Here is a 19,098-nt window from a genome sequence, read left to right as displayed (position 1 = left end):
TAAACGGAAAGAGTCCACAGTTGCATTCATTACTTTTGGGAATTCAGAATCTGACCACAAGGAGGAGGCAAAGACACCCCAGCCATAGGCTTAAATACCTCTCCCACTTCCCCCATACCCCAGTCATCCTTTCCCTTCGGGCGAAGCTGGGGTTTCTGATGTAAGGGTGTTGGGCAGCTGTGGACTCTTTCCGTTTATGAAGAAAAACATGAATTATGCTTACCTGATAATTTACTTTTCTTCAGACAGAAGCGCCACAGCTCCCCGCCCGTTACTTTTCTGAAGGGCGTCAGTTATTTTTGTTCTTCTGGCACCTTTTAACACTTTGCTTCTACTGTTCCTTGTTTCTCGGCAGAATGACTGGGGGATGGGGGAAGTGAGAGAGGTATTTAAGCTTTTGGCTGGGGTGTCTTTGCCTTCTCCTGGTGGCCAGGTTCTGAATTCCCAAAAGTAATGAATGCAGCTGTGGACTCTTTTTCCGTCTGAAGAAAAAGAAATGATCAGGTAACCATAATTTGTTTTTGTCTCTTTCCTACCGTAGATGATTAGAGGTTATGTTATAATCCTTTCCCTGCTTATCTTATATATTCTTCTGTTCTCTTTTTAATCGTGCCATTCTCCGTTTTGTCTTTGAGACACTTCTGATTTGTAGCCCTAAATTTTGGACTTAGCCTCTACTCCTCAAATCTTACAGGGGTGCGAGGGGGCTCTTCTGGCACTAGCCAGATGTTAAGGAATTACGGTGGCATCTGTCCTGGACTATATCTTGGTTCAGGTGCCTTCCTTTCCTTTTGTAAGATGTTATTGGCTATTCTACGTTTCCTCGGGTGGAAAGTGAATCTGGAGAAGAGTTCCCTGGTGCCAGACACCAGGATGTTTTTCTTAGGAACGATTACAGATTCTCTATATGAAGATTTTGCTGACGAAGGTCAGAAAATCCAAACTTCTGACTTCCTCTCTGTCACTTCTGTATTCAACCTGTCCATCTGTGGCTCAGTGATGGAAATAATTTGTCTGATGGTTGCTTCCATGGATATCATTCAGTTTGCTCGGTTCCATCTGAGACCCCTACAGTTTTGCATGCTCAGACAATGGAACGGAGACCACTCAGACCTATCACAGAGGATAGCTCTGGTTCCCCTAACTAGAGTCTCTCTATCTTGGTGGTTTTCACAGGACCGTCTGTCTCAGGGTACATGCTTCCTAAGACCATCCTGGGTGATTGTAACCACGGATGCCAGCCAGCCTTTCAGGCTGGGGAGCAGTTTGGGGTTCTTTAAAGGCTCAGGGTCTTTGGACTCGAGAGGAGTCTTTTATTCCCATAAACCTCTTGGAGTTGAGAGCAATATACAATGCCTCATCAGCCTGGCCTCAACTAGCTTTAGTCCGATTTATCAGATTTCAATCGGACAATATCTCCTCCGTGGCTTACATCAATCGCCAAGGAGGAATTTAGAGTTCCTTAGCATTAAAGAAGGTGACTTGCGTTCTCCAGTGGGCGGAGTCTCGCAATTGTCTCCTCTCTGCCTTCCGCATCCCAGGGGTGGACAACTGGGAAGTGGTTTTTCTGAGCAGGCAGGCTTTTCACTCCGGGAAGTGGGCTCTCCACCCAGAGGTTTTCAAATGATAACTCTCAGGTGGGGGTTCCGGATTTGGTTTTGATGGTGTAGACGCCAAGCTTCCAAAGTACGGCTCGAGATCAAGAGAGCCATAGACCACTCTGATTGACGCTCTAGCGGTGCCTTGGAACTTCAGTCTGGCATACTTGTTTCCACCTTTTGCTCTCCTTCTTCGAGTCATTGCTCGTATCAAGCAGGAGAGGACATCTGTAATTCTAATAGCTCCTGCATGGTCTCGCAAGATCTGGTTCGCGGATCTGGTGAAGATGTCTTCTCTTCCACCTGAGGAAGTACCTTCTACTTCAGGGTCCATTCCTCCATCCAATCCTGGATTCTCTGAAGCTGACTGCTTGGAGATTGAACTGAAAAAGCAAGTACTGTGGGCGCCTTAAAGGGCAAGTCAAAAAAATATATGAGTTGATTATGTCCTAATACATATGAAAAAAATCTTTTAACAAATGATAGGTAAATGATCAAGAAAAATCTTTTAACAAATGATAGGTAAATGATCAAGAAAAAAACAGGTTTCTGCACTATCTATTCTTTTGCACAAACGTTTGGCAGATTTTCCAGGAGTTCAAGCTTTTGTTCAGGCCCTGATCAGAATCAGGACTGTGTTTAAACCTGTTGCTCCTCTTTGGAGTCTTAAGCTAGTTCTTAAAGTTTTGCAGCAGGCTCTGTTTGAGCCTATGGCTGTTGTTGATATTAAGTTATCTTGGAAGGTTCTGTTTCTCCTTGCTATTTCTTCCGCTCGCAGAGTTTGAGCTTTCAGCTCTGCAGTGTGATTCACCATACCTTATTTTTCATGCAGATAAGGCGGTCCTTCATATTAAATTGGAGTTTCTCCCTAAGGTGGTGTCGGATCGAACCTTTAATCAGGAATTTGTTGTTCCTCCTTTTTGTCATAATCCTTCTTCTCATAAGGAACGTGTTTTTGCATATTTTGGATTTTGTGCATGCTCTAAAATTTTACCTACAATCTACTAAAGATGGGTTTTCGGCAATCTTCTGCCCTGTTTTGTTGTTTACTCTGGAAAGTGTAAGGGTCAGAAGGCTTCTTCTACTTCTCTTTCCCTCTGGTTAAGAAGTATGATTTGTTTTGCTTATGAAACTTCTGGACAGCAGCCTCCTGAGAGAATTATGGCTCATTCCACTAGGGCTGTCTCCTCATCTTGGGCTTTCAAAATGAAGCTTCTGTGGAACAGATTTGCAAGGTGACAACATGGTCCTCTTTGCATACTTTTTCCAAATTCTACAAATTTCATACTTTTGCCTCGGCTAAGGCCTCTTTTGGGAGAAAGGTTCTTTAAGTGGGGGTTCCTTCTGTTTAGGTCCTCCTGCCTTGTTCTCCCTCCCTGTTCATTCAGTGTCCTCTAGCTTGGGTATTGGATTGGTTCCCACTAGTAATTGGAATAACATTGTGGACTCCATGCCATAGGAAAGAAAACAAAATATATGCTTACCTGATAGATTTCTTTCTTTCCGGGCATGGAGAGTCCACGACCTGCCCTCTTTTTAAATGATAATTCAGCAGTTTTCTTGTGTAAACCTCAGGCACCTTTTCACCCTTGTGTTATTTTTTTTTCCATTTTCCTTCGGCTGAATGACTGGGGATTATGGGTAAGGCTTTGCTGGGGTGCTCTTTGCCTCCTCCTGCTGGCCAGGAGTTGAATATCCCACTAGTAATTTGAATGATGACGTGGACTCTCCATGCCCGGAAAGAAAGAAACTTATCAGGTAAGCATAAATTTTGTTTTAATTTAAAATAGTATTTTTACTTTAGACCAAACCCCCATAGTTGCTTTCTGGAGAGATGCAAATAATTATTTGGAGGCTAGAGGGAAACCCTATAAGCAGCAGTACCTTCAGTTCTCTCTTGAAAAGCAATGGTGGAGTTTTGTGTAGGGTAAGTACCCTATTTTAAATTAAAAACGCTCTTAATTTAATACCTCCATAAATGTGAATACTTTTATCTAAATAGAAATATCCCTCAATATAGAACAGGATTTTATGTTGTTTTTTTTTGTCAGGTAAGTGTTAAGGTGTCCATATCTTCTAAAGATTTCACAATGATTTTATAGTCATGTGAGTCAAAGTTTGATCAAAAACTTGTTGGCATGGAGAGAAATCACACAACATCTTTCTTTCATAAGATGGTGAGGGTCCACAAGATCATCACGTGTGTACTGGAATGAAATCCCTCATGTGATGATCTTGTGGACTCTCATCATCATTTAAAGAAATGATTGGGTAAGAATATTTTTATAAGCATTATATTATGTGTATGTCCTTCACACCCAGAACCTGCATAGTGAGAAGCTAAAGTTTACCTTTCTAAAATTATTTGAGGGACCTCACAATACTATGGAGACTTGTTAGATAATCTCACCAGGCTATATATAGAGAATCGTCTTAGACTTTATTGTTTAACTGAACACAATTGCCTTTTCTCTCACATTCATTGTGGTAGCACCTGAAGCAGGAGATTATTCTAGACAACTGGATGAATAAATAGCAATCTATTCGGAGACAGGCAGAGGCTTTAAACAAAATGGTCAACAGGAAAACCCTCATCCTCCTGCCTCCTCCATCATCCATCAGATTGTAGGTTTCAGTGCAATCCTTGAGAAAATGACCTAGGCCCCTAAGACTTTGTATTCCCATTGCTGTTGTGCTGGACACCTCTCATTAGGGAAAGATTCACCTTTTGTTTTATTGCTTGAGTATTCTTCCTGTTTATAACTGAGCAGGTTGCTATGAGGCATTTCTTGAACAGTTGTGTAAAGAGGCCACATGGTCCTCTTTAAAGAATGATGTTTCTTCACCATTTTTTTATTTTACTGAGGCATCTTTAGGAAGAGAAGTATAACACTGTGTTGTGGGTCATCATACGGTTTTGTTTTTTTCTTTTAGCTATTCCTTGTGGTATATATGGTCCTATTTGTTGCCAGATCAATATTCCTCCCCATAGTGATTTTAACAGCTTTTAGTACGGACTCATTTGCTTAGTATATTCTCTGATGTCAAGATAAAAACATGGGATTTTGCGTTCACTCTTAAACGGGCCCCTTCTTCATGTGCCCACCATTCCTAGTTTGGTGCTCTCATTTTTCCTTCTCCATAAAATTGTTTGTCTTAAAGTTTTGTGCATATGTCTAAGTCTATTGATTAAAGTAATCTTCTACATCATGTGCTGTCACCCATAGCATGAAAAAGGGGGTACTTACTTTCCATTTTGTAAATATTTCTTTTTTTGCAATTTGTCACTTATCTTTAGTCTGCCTTTATTTTAGGTAACGTCACAAAGATCATTTCTCTACCAACCAAGGCCTCTGCTGCCCAGTTCATTCTCCAGTTACAGCATCGGACATTCAGACATCTCAAGGTCTGTGCCAGTGTTACTGGTTATGAACAGTAACCAGATACCTTTGTATTGATAAGTGCTGAATGATTAAGTATATTACAAAAAAGATGCCCAGATAATGTTGTTTGATAATAAATGTATACGTTATTGCTCTTTAATGATGTTTATTATCGGATTTGAGGGATGGCAAATGCTTAGTTCATAAAAGGATTTGTCATTTAGTGTGAAAGAAGCCTAATCGACATCTGCTATGTTAAAAGGACAGACAATACGTTCTGTAGTCTTGCAATAAATGTATTTTAATGGTCACCCCGGTCCGTTATACCACCAATTGCCTTATTCAGAGTTGCTAAACCAAAGTTATTACTGGAATAGACAAAGCTAGTCCTTGTCATTTTGTTAGCAAAACTTGAATTGCAGTACATCTTATCACCTCCAGTTGGGGACAGATATGTAACAGGGCTTGGCTTGCGAAGCCTGCAGTGTTCACTTCCAGTTTTCACAAATGGAAACCCCACAATTAATTTCTTAAAGAGACAGTTAAGTCAAACTTTAAGCTTTCATGATTCAAATCGGTCATGCACTTTTAAACAACTTCCAATTTACTTTTATCATCAAATTTTCTTTGTTCTCCTAGTATTCTTTGTTTATAGGCTGATTTTAAGCCCTTGAAGACCGTCTCTTATCTCAGGGCATTTTATTAGCTTTTTAAGCTAATGAAGACAGCGCTAGTTAATTTGTGTCATATAGATAACACTGTGCTCACTCCCATGGAGTTATTTATGAGTCAGCACTGATTGACTAAAATAAAAGTCTGTAAAAAGAACTGAGATAAGGGGGCAATGTGCTGATGCTTAGATAATCACAGAGGTAAAAAGTATATTAATATACAGTGTTCGTTATGCAAAACTGGGGAGTTGGTAATAAAGGGATTATCTATTTTTAAACAATAAAAAAAATTCAAGTAGACTGTCCCTTTAAATTACAGGAAAGAGGGACAAAATTAATAAGTATAAGAAAGGGCTTTATTACTGTGTTGATCAACAATATACTTTACATTGCTAATATCACAGCCTTAATAAAAAGTGAGCACAGATAGGGATAGTGTAATATGTGCAGAAGTCCTTAATAAATAGTTACAATATTAGCATTTATAAAACATGCCTTCTAGTATATGCCTTTTTTGGCTATATATATATATATGTGTGTGTATATATACAAGTCACATCTTAATGTGATCTGAACATTTGGGAAAACTTATATCAACCTACTCTTAACATTGTCAGACTTTATTTGTCAGTTGTATTATAAGATGAAGTGAATTGATTTCCAACACATTCATTGTTTATGAATTAATGTTTTAACCCCTTAAGGACCAGCGACGTACCCTGTATGTCGCTGGCCTTTTTTTGGGACTTGATTGTTTTATAGCATGGTCTTGCCACCAGCGTTGAGACTGCTCTATTCCTCAAAGCCTGCTGGAGGGAGTGCATTAATAGCGTGTTCTTGCTAGACTTGTGCTATTATGTCCTGAAAAAAACCTTAACAACCAGTGACATACAGGGTACATTGTGGTCATTAAGGGGTTAAACTCTTTTTGCATGGAATGGATAGTAATTCACTTAGTTTTGAAATGCATTCATATGATTCATATTTAAAGGAGAATAACTGATTGGGTTTAAAAGCTCATTAAATATTAGCAGTTAGAGAAGATTCAGATTAGGCCAGTGAATACTAGATGTAGTAGCATAAAAAGAGCGACATGTACTAACTGCTGTGCAGACAAAGTTCGTAAACCTGTCCGCACGACTTTGCAGCGTACAGGAAGCGGACCCTGTTCATCCGCTGCCTGTACTATTATACCCTGAAGCAAGTGTTTACCTCCGGCCCCTTATCTTCTGAGAGAAAAAGGAATGTCAATCACCCTGAGCAAAAGTGTTCACGATGATTTCTCTCCGCAAACTCAGAAGTGGCACCAGCCATCAGACATTACATTGTGGGAAGCAGGCTTGGATGTGCGAACATGCCCCCCGCAAGGGCTCAGAAGCAGCTTGCGCTGCTTAGTATATGGAGCCCAAAGTGTTTCATCTATGTATTTAATAGTATCTATTCGTCCTGTCTGTGGGATTCCTTCATGCTTGATTTGTATTGTTTTATTAGGCCACCCATTCGCCATGATGAGCACATGAAGAATGTACGCCGGTTCCATGAATCCCTTCAGCAAGCAGAGCGTAACACGCGATCTGCAGAGCAGTTGGATATCCTGTCACAGTCCACACGCTCCTCCCTTCTCTCTGCTCTCAGGTGGGTGACATTGCTGGATTGTTGCTGGTTCTTTTCATTTTGTTTCATTCACTAATTTTGTATAAAATGATCAGCACATGCCATTTATTGTCTGCTTAGTCCCATCTATTTACCTATGAGCTTGTGTAACCCATAAACGGATCAACAGGTTCTACGTTCTTGCATGCCATTAAGGAAAGAAAACACCAAACCAAAGTTGCTTTAGTTACATCTTAAGTGAAACGTTGTTTATAATCACTCCTGAGTGAGTGTTAAGGGGGCAATTTAGATGAGGCAGGATACAAATTCAAGTAAAGTGCTGCTGTTATGAGGGAACTGTTGAGTGTTTGTTGATAAAAATATATATTGTGTCTATTGAGATTAGCATTTTTCAGTTGTGTATGTCTGTGAACTTGTTGCATGTGGTCTTCTAATGCTCCTAGGTTTATTTGTGCATCATCGGAATATAAGTGGATCTGAAATCTGTGTTATGCTTTTTGAACAATAGAGGATATAGTGTGTGGTTCCTGAGTGACTGCCCCTACATTTATAGGTTTCCCATGCTGATTACTTGTAGCTCAGCTGCTACCCTCAATCACTGGATGATTGTGTAGTGTTCTATGGTGCCAAAGGTAGCTGATAGGGTTCTTGCATCATTTGCAGAAAAAACTTGAGTGAGCTTGATGATATCCAGAAGTACTTCAGTCAGAAGCTGTACGGGTCCATCTCCAGCTCTACTGACCCCATGGAAGGTCTATCAAATCTGATTCATAAAACTGAGAAGGAAAATACATCAAATTCAGTTTGCCATTCTGACGATTCTGATGCACAGTTGCTACTCAAAAGGTCCAACCTCCTGGTATCTCAGGTCAGCAGCCTAATCACAGGTAAGATGATAGAACAAATGTATTTGTGTCTGTATTATTATTATTATTATTATTATTATTATTATTATTTTCACATCCAATAATCATGAAAATAAAAATGACTATGCAAAATCATAGTTTATTCATTTAAAAAAATCCTTATGAGTGATAACATAAGATGTTGTCCTTTATTAATGCAAATGTATTGTGTTCTGGGAAATCAAACTAGTGATAATGAGTGGTTCCTATGCGCTCTTTCTGTGTGCAAGAAATAGACAGCAAGCGTTAAAAATGTTTCACTGCACAAAAATGTATGTATTTATTTATTTTAGATTATTTCATTAGTACATTAGAATGTCTTATCAGTGGCAATGTATATATAACATGGCTTACATTGTAAGCATAAAATAACATTCTGTTTTCTATTAGATCTTCAGACAGCACATAAAACTACAAGAGAGCCCCTCAGCACACCTCAGGGTGGGAGTAATACTCACAATGTAGCTATGAGAGCAGACTCGGGGGTGCAGTACCAGCAGGGTGTAGCTGTTGAACCTATTAATTGTGAACAGCCAATCTCAGATGATATTGAAAGCCTCCATAGGGATACGCCACCATTTCATTTAGCGGAATTACCCTCTGATGAAGAAGACAATCTGGAGGAGGGTTTGGAGCAAGGACTGAATGAAAAAGAGGAGCAGCTAGAGGCGGAGCAGCATTGTGATCAAGCTGAACTTAATGCCGATTATTGTAGTGATGAGGACTATGAGGAAGATTTTATTGAGCCAAGGACTCTTAATGAAATAACCACCATGACTGACAGAACCAGCCCATGGTCTAGTATTTTATCAGATGCAGAGTCAGATTCGATGGAGCAGCGGCTGAGTAGACGTCAAACACAACCAGTGGCAACTTCATTTAGTGAAAATCATTCTGAAGAAACTGAACTTTTGCCAGATTTGGAATATAATCAAGTACTTGTTCCAATTTCCACAACCTCTGAGGACACCGATGGAGATTCTGAACCCAGAGTGTTAAATGACAACACAAAGCCAGAGATACATAAGTCACAGCCCTTGGCACGGTATAGTATAGAAGACCATGTAATGCAGGAGTCTCACACAGATGACATTAATAAGATAAGAGAGGAAGGCCCAGAAGAACCTTACTCCATTTTCCGGAGAGAGTCTACTGGAGTGTCCTCCTCTAGTAGTGATACTGAAGATTACCAACCATCTCATGTAGGCAACACAAGGTCCTCTATCTCCTCTGTGGTTCCCCAGTCTGAGGAGTCAAAGTCAGATTATCCATCTTCACGCTCCAGATCTTCAGAACAGGTGGCAAGTCTTTCTGAAGATAATGAGGAAGAACTGAATACTGAGCCTGAAAGTACAGCGGTAAAATCCACTGGTTTATTGTATCCTTTTGTTTCCTTTTCTGTGACAGATGTTTGTATTTAATTTTCTCTTGCTATAGTAGTAAGTAAACAGAATCCTGTCAAGTGACGCGCTATTTTATTGGTTGATAAGTTACGCATCAGTATTGTTGAGATAGTTGTATTTACATATCTGCTATTTGATAAACAAAACACTTCTTCATATTAGATCAGAACTACGGCTGCTTCCTCATACAGATATTTAGTACAAACCCTTCAGATACATACTCTAACATTAATTGAAGCTTGTTTGTTGACTCTGCTATAAAAAAAAGTTAAGTTTTTGTCAAATTTGGCATTTTCTTACTTCTTCCTGAAAGAGACATGAAACCTAAATGTTTTCTTTCATGATTCAGACAGAGCATGCAATTTTAAACAACTTTCTAATTTGCTTCATTCTCTTTATATGAAATATTTACTGAAATCATGCGATTGGCTCACCCATGTGAATTCCTATATCTTCAACAAAGAATATCTAAAGAATGAAGCAAATTAGATAACAGAAATAAATTGGAATGTTGTGTAAAATTGTATTCTCTATCTTAGTGTCCCTTTAACTACTAAATCTACAGATGCCTGAAAGGCTTACTGCATAGCACTGTATTGCTGCCCTGTATGGCAACTAAATAGGACATGACCTTTTTCTTTCATGATTTATACAGAGCATATCATTTTCAACAACTTTCCAGTTTACTTCTATTATCGAGTTTGTATCATTCTCTTGGTATTCTTTATTGAAGGAACAGCAATGTAATACTGGGAGCTAGCTGATTGGTAAGGCAATAAGAGGTATTGTGCAGCCACAAATCAGTAGCTAGCTCCTGAACCTACCTTGGTATGCTTTTCAACAAAAGTTATCAAGAAAACAAAGCAAATTAGGTAATAGAAGTAATTTGGAAAGTTAATTAAAATTGTATGCTCTATCTTAAAGACACATGAAACCTAAACATTTTCTTTCAGGATTCAGATAGAGAATACAATTTTAAACAACTTTCCAATTTACATCCATTATTTAATTTGCTTCCTTCTCTTGTTATCCTTTGCTGAAAAGTGTATCTTGGTAAGCTCAGTAGCAGCAAAGAACCTAGTTTCTAGCTGCTGATTGGTGGCTGCATATATACCGATTGTTATTGGCTCACCCATGTGTTCAGTTAGAAACCAGTAGTGTATTGCTGCTCTTTCAACAAATAATACCAAGAGAATGAAAACAATTAGATAATAGAAGTAAATTAGAAAGTTGTTTAAAATTGTATTCTCTATCTGAATCATGAAAGAAATATTTTGGATTTCATGTCCCTTTAATCATAAAATAATTTATTTGGGTTTCATGTCCCTTTAATCATAAAATAATTTATTTGGGTTTCATGTCCCTTTAAGGGCTAATAGAAATGTTTCTGTATCTTATTAGACTGCAGACCAATCACTTTCATGTATAGCGTAATGTTGATTCCCTCCTTAACTGATACACTTCAGACCTGAACCAGTACTTGTTCCAAATTTCTTCCTTCCGCCCCAGCACTTAGAAGCTTCGATGAGGTTGCTAAGCTTATCGCCTTCTCTACCTGTGACCACAACCCACAAGGTGAGTGAGATCTTTTAGCACCGATACCCCTGCAATTCATTTCACACCATAGATCGGAATTGCGTTTTTTCTGTTCCTGATATATCGTATTCATCGTGCTATAGAAAGAGAGTGAGTTGGTGAATCAGTTCCCTATTAGTAAGGTCCTTAACTGGCACTATAAGCTGTAGCATCAGTATCTTGTTTTACAAAACATGCTATATGCACAGTCTGGGTAGAACGATATAGCTCCTGTAAAGTCAAATATAGTCGCAATCCTGTAGAGCTGAATAATTCCCACCAAGTGCTGGATACGTCAGTTTGTCAGCCATGTAAGATATACACTTGTAGCTTTATTATAATTAGATTCTAAGTTTACTAGATTTCCTTTTTACCACAGACCACTGGGGAAAACTGTTGTCTTTATTACATTTAGTAGATGAGATCTCTTTATTTATCTATTATGTCTCCTTGTTAGAATTTACAGGGCATTACTTTCTGCACCTGTTTTGCTGATACTTCTGTATATGGTTGTGTTTTTTGTACTTTTTTTCCTGTGCTTTTCCTTTTATTGCATCTGTATAACCAATTAGAAGTTGTTTTCAAGACTTTTTTTTTTCCTAGTAGTAGTAGTGCGTATTGTAGTGACTTTTGCCTAAACCCACCAGGACCTGCTGCTAGATTTCATGATTTAAAGAGATAGTCTAGTCTAAATTAAACTTTCATGATTCATATAGAAAATGCAATTTTAAGCAACTTTCTAATGTACTCCTATTATCAATTTCTCTTCATTTTCTTGGTATCTTTATTTGAAAAAGAATGAAGGTAAGCTAAGGAACCGGCCCATATTTGGTTCAACACATGGGTAGCGCTTGCTGATAGGTGGCTAAATGATGCTTAACCAAAAACGGGCCGGCTCCTAAGCTTACATTCCAGCTTTTCCAAATAAAGATAGCAAGACAACAAAGAAAAAATGATAATAGGAGTAAATTAGAAAGTTTCTTAAAATTGCATGCTCTATTTGAATCCTAAATGTTTTATTTTGACTAGACTATCCCTTTAATAGATTGGGTTTTAGGTGTAATAATTCTTGTTTAACCCCTTAATCACAGAGGCAGAACTTTTCTTTACTTTCTGCAATGAGATTTTTTTTCTTAGTGAAAAATTTTCTGCAGGTCATTTTTAAATTTCTTGGGCCTAGATTTAGAGTTTGGCAGTAGCCGTCAAAACCAGCGTTAGAGGCTCCTAATGCTGGTTTTTACCGCCCGCTGGTATTTGGAGTCAGTCAGGAAAGGGTCTAACGCTCACTTTGCAGCCGCGACTTTTCCATACCGCAGATCCCCCTACGCCATTTGCGTATCCTATCTTTTCAATGGGATCTTTCTAACGCCGGTATTTAGAGTCTTGGCTGAAGTGAGTGTTAGAAATCTAACGACAAAACTCTAGCCGCAGAAAAAAGTCAGTAGTTAAGAGCTTTCTGGGCTAACGCCGGTTTATAAAGCTCTTAACTACTGTGCTCTAAAGTACACTAACACCCATAAACTACCTATGTACCCCTAAACCGAGGCCCCCCCACATCGCCGCCACTCTATTAAAATCTTTTAACCCCTAATCTGCCGCTCCGTACACCGTCGCCACCTACGTTATCCCTATGTACCCCTAATCTGCTGCCCCTAATACCGCCGACACCTACATAATATTTATTATCCCCTAATCTGCCGCCCCCAACGTCGCCGCCACCTACCTACACTTATTAACCCCTAATCTGCCGACCGGACCGCACCTCTACTATAATAAATGTATTAACCCCTAATCCGCCTCACTCCCGCCTCAATAACTATTTAATAGCTACCTAGTTAAAATAATTACAAAATTACCTGTAAAATAAATCCTAACCTAAGTTACAATTAAACCTAACACTACACCATCAATAAATTAATTACATACAATACCTACAAATAAATACAATTAAATAAACTAAAGTACAAAAATAAAAAAGAACTAAGTTACAAAAAATAAAAAAATATTTACCAACATTAGAAAAATATTACAACAATTTTAAACTAATTACACCTACTCTAAGACCCCTAATAAAATAACAAAGACCCCCAAAATAAAAAAATGCCCTACCCTATTCTAATATTAAAATAGAAAAGCTCTTTTACCTTACCAGCCCTGAAAAGGGCCCTTTGCGGGGCATGCCCCAAAGAATTCAGCTCTTTTGCCTGTAAAAAAAAAACATACAATACCCCCCCCCAACATTACAACCCACCACCCACATACCCCTAATCTAACCCAAACTCCCCTTAAATAAACCTAACACTAAGCCCCTGAAGATCTCCCTACCTTGTCTTCACCACGCCGGGTTCACCGTTCGATCCAGAAGAGCTCCTCTGATGTCTTGATCCAAGCCCAAGCGGGGGGCTGAAGATGTCCATGATCGAGCTGAAGTCTTCATCCAAGCGGGAGCTGAAGATGTCCATGATCGGGCTGAAGTCTTCATCCAAGCGGGAGCTGAAGAGGTCCATGATCGGGCTGAAGTCTTCTATCAAGCGGCATCTTCAATCTTCTTTCTTCCGGATCCATGTTCATTCCGCCGACACGGAACATCCATCTTCACCGACGACTTCCCGACGAATGACGGTTCCTTTAAGGGACGTCATCCAAGATGGCATCCCTCGAATTCCGATTGGCTGATAGGATTCTTTCAGCCAATCGGAATTAAGGTAAGAAAATTCTGATTGGCTGATGGAATCAGCCAATCAGAATCAAGTTCAATCCGATTGGCTGATCCGATCAGCCAATCAGATTGAGCTCGCATTCTATTGGCTGATCGGAACAATCGAATCGAATTGAACTTGATTCTTGATTCAGAATTTTCCTACCTTAATTCCGATTGGCTGATAGAATCCTATCAGCCAATCGGAATTCGAGGGACGCCATCTTGGATGACGTCCCTTAAAGGAACCGTCATTCGTCGGGTGGGTTGTAATGTTGGAGGGGGGGGTATTGTATGGTTTTTTTTTACAGGCAAAAGAGCTGAATTCTTTGAGGCATGCCCCGCAAAGGGCCCTTTTCAGGGCTGGTAAGGTAAAAGAGCTTTTCTATTTTAATTTTAGAATAGGGTAGGGCATTTTTTTATTTTGGGGGTCTTTCTTATTTTATTAGGGGGCTTAGAGTAGGTGTAATTAGTTTAACATTGTTGTAATATTTTTCTAATGTTTGTAAATATTTTTTTATTTTTTGTAACTTAGTTCTTTTTTATTTTTTGTACTTTAGTTAGTTTATTTCATTGTATTTATTTGTAGGTATTGTATTTAATTAATTTATTGATAGTGTAGTGTTAGGTTTAATTGTAGATAATTGTAGGTATTTTATTTAATTAATTTATTGATAGTGTAGTGTTAGGTTTAATTGTAACTTAGGTTAGGATTTATTTTACAGGTAATTTTGTAATTATTTTAACTAGGTAACTATTAAATAGTTCTTAACTATTTAATAGCTATTGTACCTGGTTAAAATAATTACAAAGTTGCCTGTAAAATAAATATTAATCCTAAAATAGCTACAATATAATTATAATTTATATTGTAGCTATATTAGGGTTTATTTTACAGGTAAGTATTTAGCTTTAAATAGGAATAATTTATTTAATAAGAGTTAATTTATTTCGTTAGATTTAAATTATATTTAACTTAGGGGGGTGTTAGGGTTAAGGTTAGACTTAGCTTTAGGGGTTAATACATTTATTAGAGTAGCGGTGAGATCCGGTCGGCAGATTAGGGGTTAATTATTGTAGGTAGGTGGAGGCGACGTTGGGGGCGGCAGATTTGGGGTTAATAAATATAACATAGGGGTCGGCGGTGTTAGGGGCAGCAGATTAGGGGTACATAGGGATAACGTAGGTTGCGGCAGTGTATGGAGCGGCAGATTAGGGGTTAATAATAATATGCAGGGGTCAGCGATAGCGGGGGCAGCAGATTAGGGGTTAATAAATAAATATAACATAGGGGTCGGCGGTGGTAGGCGCAGCAGATTAGGGGTTAATAATAATATGCAGGGGTCAGCGATAGCGGGGGCGGCAGATTTAGGGGTTAATAAGCGTAAGATTAGGGGTGTTTAGACTCGGGGTACAGGTGTTAGGGTGTTAGGTGCAGACTTAGGAAGTGTTTCCCCATAGGAAACAATGGGGCTGCGTTAGGAGCTGAACGCTGCTTTTTTGCAGGTGTTAGGTTTTTTTTTCAGCTCAAACAGCCCCATTGTTTTCTATGGGGGAATCGTGCACGAGCACGTTTTTGAAGCTGGCCGCTTCCGTAAGCAACGCTGGTATTTAGAGTTGCAGTGGCGGTAAATATGCTCTACGCTCCCTTTTTTGGAGCCTAACGCAGCCCTTCTGAGAACTCTAAATACCAGCGTTATTTAAAAGGTGCGGGGGGAAAAAAAGCATGCGTAGCTAACGCACCCCTTTGGCCGCAGAACTCTAAATCTAGCCGAATGTGTTGGTTAACTGAAGAATAAAGCAATTTTCAAAGTTTTATAATATAGTGCAGTAGTTGAAAATTGCATTGCAAATTAGCTGCATACAAAAAAAAGACATTTTAAAATGTCTCTTGAATACATTTGTTTTGTTTTCTCTTGGTCTAACAGAAATGTAGTAATAAAACAGATGCAATGCTCATACGAACGTCTTACATTCAGAATAAACTGCTTTACAGACTGGGAAAGGCTAGAGGACAGGTTTCCAGCGCTACTGCATATTAGACTGTTCACTTCAAACAGCACTTTGCTCTGTATGCATTGTGTTAAGAAAAGATTACACAGTGCATCCAAAGCACATCTCTGTTTAAAGATAACTGTCTAATGTGGAGCAGTACTACAAAGTTCAAGCACTAACAGTTCCTGCATGTGTTCTGTTCTTTCTGCAGACATGCTGCATTTTCTACAATGACATCTCAGATTACTGTATGTTCTGCCTTTGGGCCCTTAGTGACCAGACCATTTTTTAAATTTTGTTAAGGACCAGAGCTATTACTTTCCTAAGATATGGAGAGTCCACAAAATCATTCCAATTACTAGTGAGAATATCACTCCTGGCCATCAGAAGGAGGCAAAGAGCACCACAGCAAAGCTGTTAAGTGTCACTCCCCTACCCATAATCCCCAGTAATTCTCTTTGCCTCTGTCAATGGAGGAGGTGAAGTTTGGTGTCTGAAGAAATTAATTCCTTTTTCGGGTACTTTTTCCTGCAAGCAAGGATTTGGGTTTAGCTGAGTCCACGTCAATCACTTCAGTAGAGTAGTGGTGGCCTTTAAGCAGTTAGGTGTGAGGTAGTCCTTGCCTTTTTTCCTAACACATTGCTGCCCATGGTACAGAAATCCAGAGTTGGTTACTCTGTTCTTTCTTTTTCTACAGGTCTCTGTAAGGAGTATGTGTCCTTTCACGCCTTGTGAGCTGTCTTCCTGCCGGACACCTAGACTGCAGGTAAGTGCTTTTGTTTTCTAGGTCTTGGAAACTTGCACTTCAGAAGAATATGTCATATGCAGTAGATGGGGACATTTTAAAATCCTTTATACAGGATTTTCTTTGGCAGTGGGCAGGCACATTATGTATGTTGAGACTAGGGGTTAATCTTCCATTTATTGGGACGTTTTTCATCTTTAGGCTAATTTTGTGAAATACTTTATTAGTATGTGTATGGGGCTTATGTTTTATACAGGGATTTATGTATAAACTTAAAATTTGGCATTGGTTTTCTTTGCTTGCTTAGCTAGAACAGGCTAAAAGACAAACTGCTTGAGTTTGAAACTAGCTGAAGCTACTTGCATCTTATGTTGTAGGCAGAGGGAAACGCGCAACTTTTACTTGCTGCGTAGTTTCCTCTCTGCCGGTCATGTGACTTCTCTCTGCTGTCGGATATTCACGGAGCGCAGCGGCGTCATTGAATTTCATTCTCTTCAGTGTCGATCTACTATGCAATAGTTTTAGAGACTTCTGGCAGCTAAATTGTGTATAAGTGTTACAGTAAGGCACCTCAGCCTGTCTGAGGTGTAGGGGGCCTGATTGGTTTATTATTTTAAAGAATTTTTGCATAACGTTAAGCGGCTGTGGTATTAAAAATTCTTAAAGTGACAGTATATTTAAAACATTTATACAATTTGGGGATTTTTTTATTTAGTATTATGGACCAAGACTCTGTGTTTTTTAAGAAATGCTTGTTATGCCTTAAGGCACAAATTGTTTTGCCTATGCAATTCTGTGCTGCATGCTTATCTAGAAAACTTAAATTTATAGATAAATTGTTGCCCTCTGAGCCTAATGTCTCTCAGGAGAAAGCCACAGCTTTCTCCTCAAACTTCCCAAGCCTCTATGGCGTCACATACAGTGCTCTGCAGTTCCTCTCAGCCTCCTGGAGGAGTTTATTTGACTGCAGATTTGGCTGCACAGGTATCTTCTGCGGTATCTGCAGCATTATCTGCTTTTCCTATGCTGGGAAAATGCAAGAGGAAAATTAGACATTCAGATAGTAAGGATTTCTGTTCCACCTACTGCTATGCAGGTTGCCCTCCCTCATAGGTCTGATGAGGAGGATACGTCGGTAGCCTCTGAGGGTGAAATCTCAGATTCGGACAGTATTATATCTTCATCTGAAACTGAAGAAGTAAACTTCAGATTTAAGCTTGAACACCTTTGTGTACTGTTAAAGGAGGTATTAGCTACTTTGGACGACTCAGATACTTCTGTCGTTGTCAACGCTAAGAAGTCTACTAAACTTAATAAATACTATGATGTTCCTTCCCCTCTTGAAGTTTTTCCTGTCCCAGACCGTGTGATGGAGATTATTTCACAGGAATGGGAGAAGCCAGAGATTCCTTTCTCCCCGTCTCCTGTATTTAAAAAGATGTTTCCTGTTGCTGACTCCATTAAAGATTCTTGGCGCACGGTGCCTAAAGTAGAAGGGGCTATTTCTACTCTGGCTAAGAGAACTACGATCCCTATAGAGGATAGCTTCTCCTTTAAGGATCCCATGGACAGAAAGCTGGAAGCTTATTTGAAGAAGATGTATGTTCATAAAGGTCTTCAATGGCAACCTGCAGTTTGTATTGCCACAGTAGCATCTTATTGGTGCAACGCCTTGTCTGAATCAATTTTAGTAGAGACTCCTTTGGAGGAGACAAGATAGGATTAAGGCTCTCAAACTAGCCAATTCCTTTATTCCTGATGCTTACATGTAAGTTATTTGACTGGGAGCCAAGATGGCTTCTCTATCCTAGCCTGTAGGGCATTGTGGCTAAAATCTTGGTCTGCTGATGTTACCTCTAAGTCCAAGCTTCTGGAGCTTTCTTAAAAGAGGAAGACCTTGTTCGGACCAGGTCTGGCAGAAATAATTTCTGATATTACAGGTGGAAAAGGGTCTTTCCTACTGCAAAACAAGAAGAACAGATTCAAAGGACGTCAAAGTAATTTTCGTTCCTTTCGTAACTTCAAAAGTCTTCCTCTTCCAAGCAGGAGCAGTTCAAGTCTTCTTGGAAGCCCAATCAGTATTGGAATAATGGGAAGCATTCAAATAAACCCTCAGCTGAGTCTAAGTCAACATGAAGGGCCGGCCCCGGTCTGGGATCAGATCAAGTGGGGGGCAGACTTTCCCTGTTTTGCCAAGCATGGAGACGAGATGTCCCAGATCCTTGGGCTGTGTACATAGTATCTCAGGGTTACAAAATAGAATTCAAAACTGTTCCCTCCCAGGGGCAGATTCCACCTCTCAAGATTATCTGCAGACCAGGTAAAAAGAGAGACATTCTTGAACTGCGTTCAGAACCTTTCCTCCCTGGGAGTGATTGTTCCAGTAAGGGAACAGGGTCTAGGAATCTATTCAAATCTGTTTGTGGTTCCCAAAAAAGAGGGAACTTTTTGACCCATTTTACACCTAAAGTGCCTCAACAAGTTTCTCAGGGCACCGTCCTTCAAAATGGA

General features: G+C 39.4%; 1 protein-coding gene across 1 annotated transcript in view; it reads left to right on the top strand.

Annotated features, from left to right (window-relative positions):
- C2CD3 (C2 domain containing 3 centriole elongation regulator) overlaps positions 1-19,098 on the top strand; it is a 171,377-nt gene that overhangs the window by 86,463 nt on the left and 65,816 nt on the right. The window contains exons 28-32 of the mRNA XM_053708737.1: positions 4,913-5,004; positions 7,144-7,287; positions 7,930-8,153; positions 8,562-9,549; positions 11,041-11,149. Of these exons, the coding sequence (XP_053564712.1) occupies positions 4,913-5,004; positions 7,144-7,287; positions 7,930-8,153; positions 8,562-9,549; positions 11,041-11,149 (1,557 nt within the window). The remainder of the gene's footprint in view (positions 1-4,912; positions 5,005-7,143; positions 7,288-7,929; positions 8,154-8,561; positions 9,550-11,040; positions 11,150-19,098) is intronic.

This window comes from Bombina bombina, chromosome 3, assembly GCF_027579735.1.
Source record: "Bombina bombina isolate aBomBom1 chromosome 3, aBomBom1.pri, whole genome shotgun sequence".
Taxonomy (NCBI): Eukaryota; Metazoa; Chordata; class Amphibia; order Anura; family Bombinatoridae; genus Bombina; species Bombina bombina.
The sequence above is the reverse complement of the archived record's forward strand: the minus strand, read 5'-3'. Positions and strand labels throughout refer to the sequence as shown.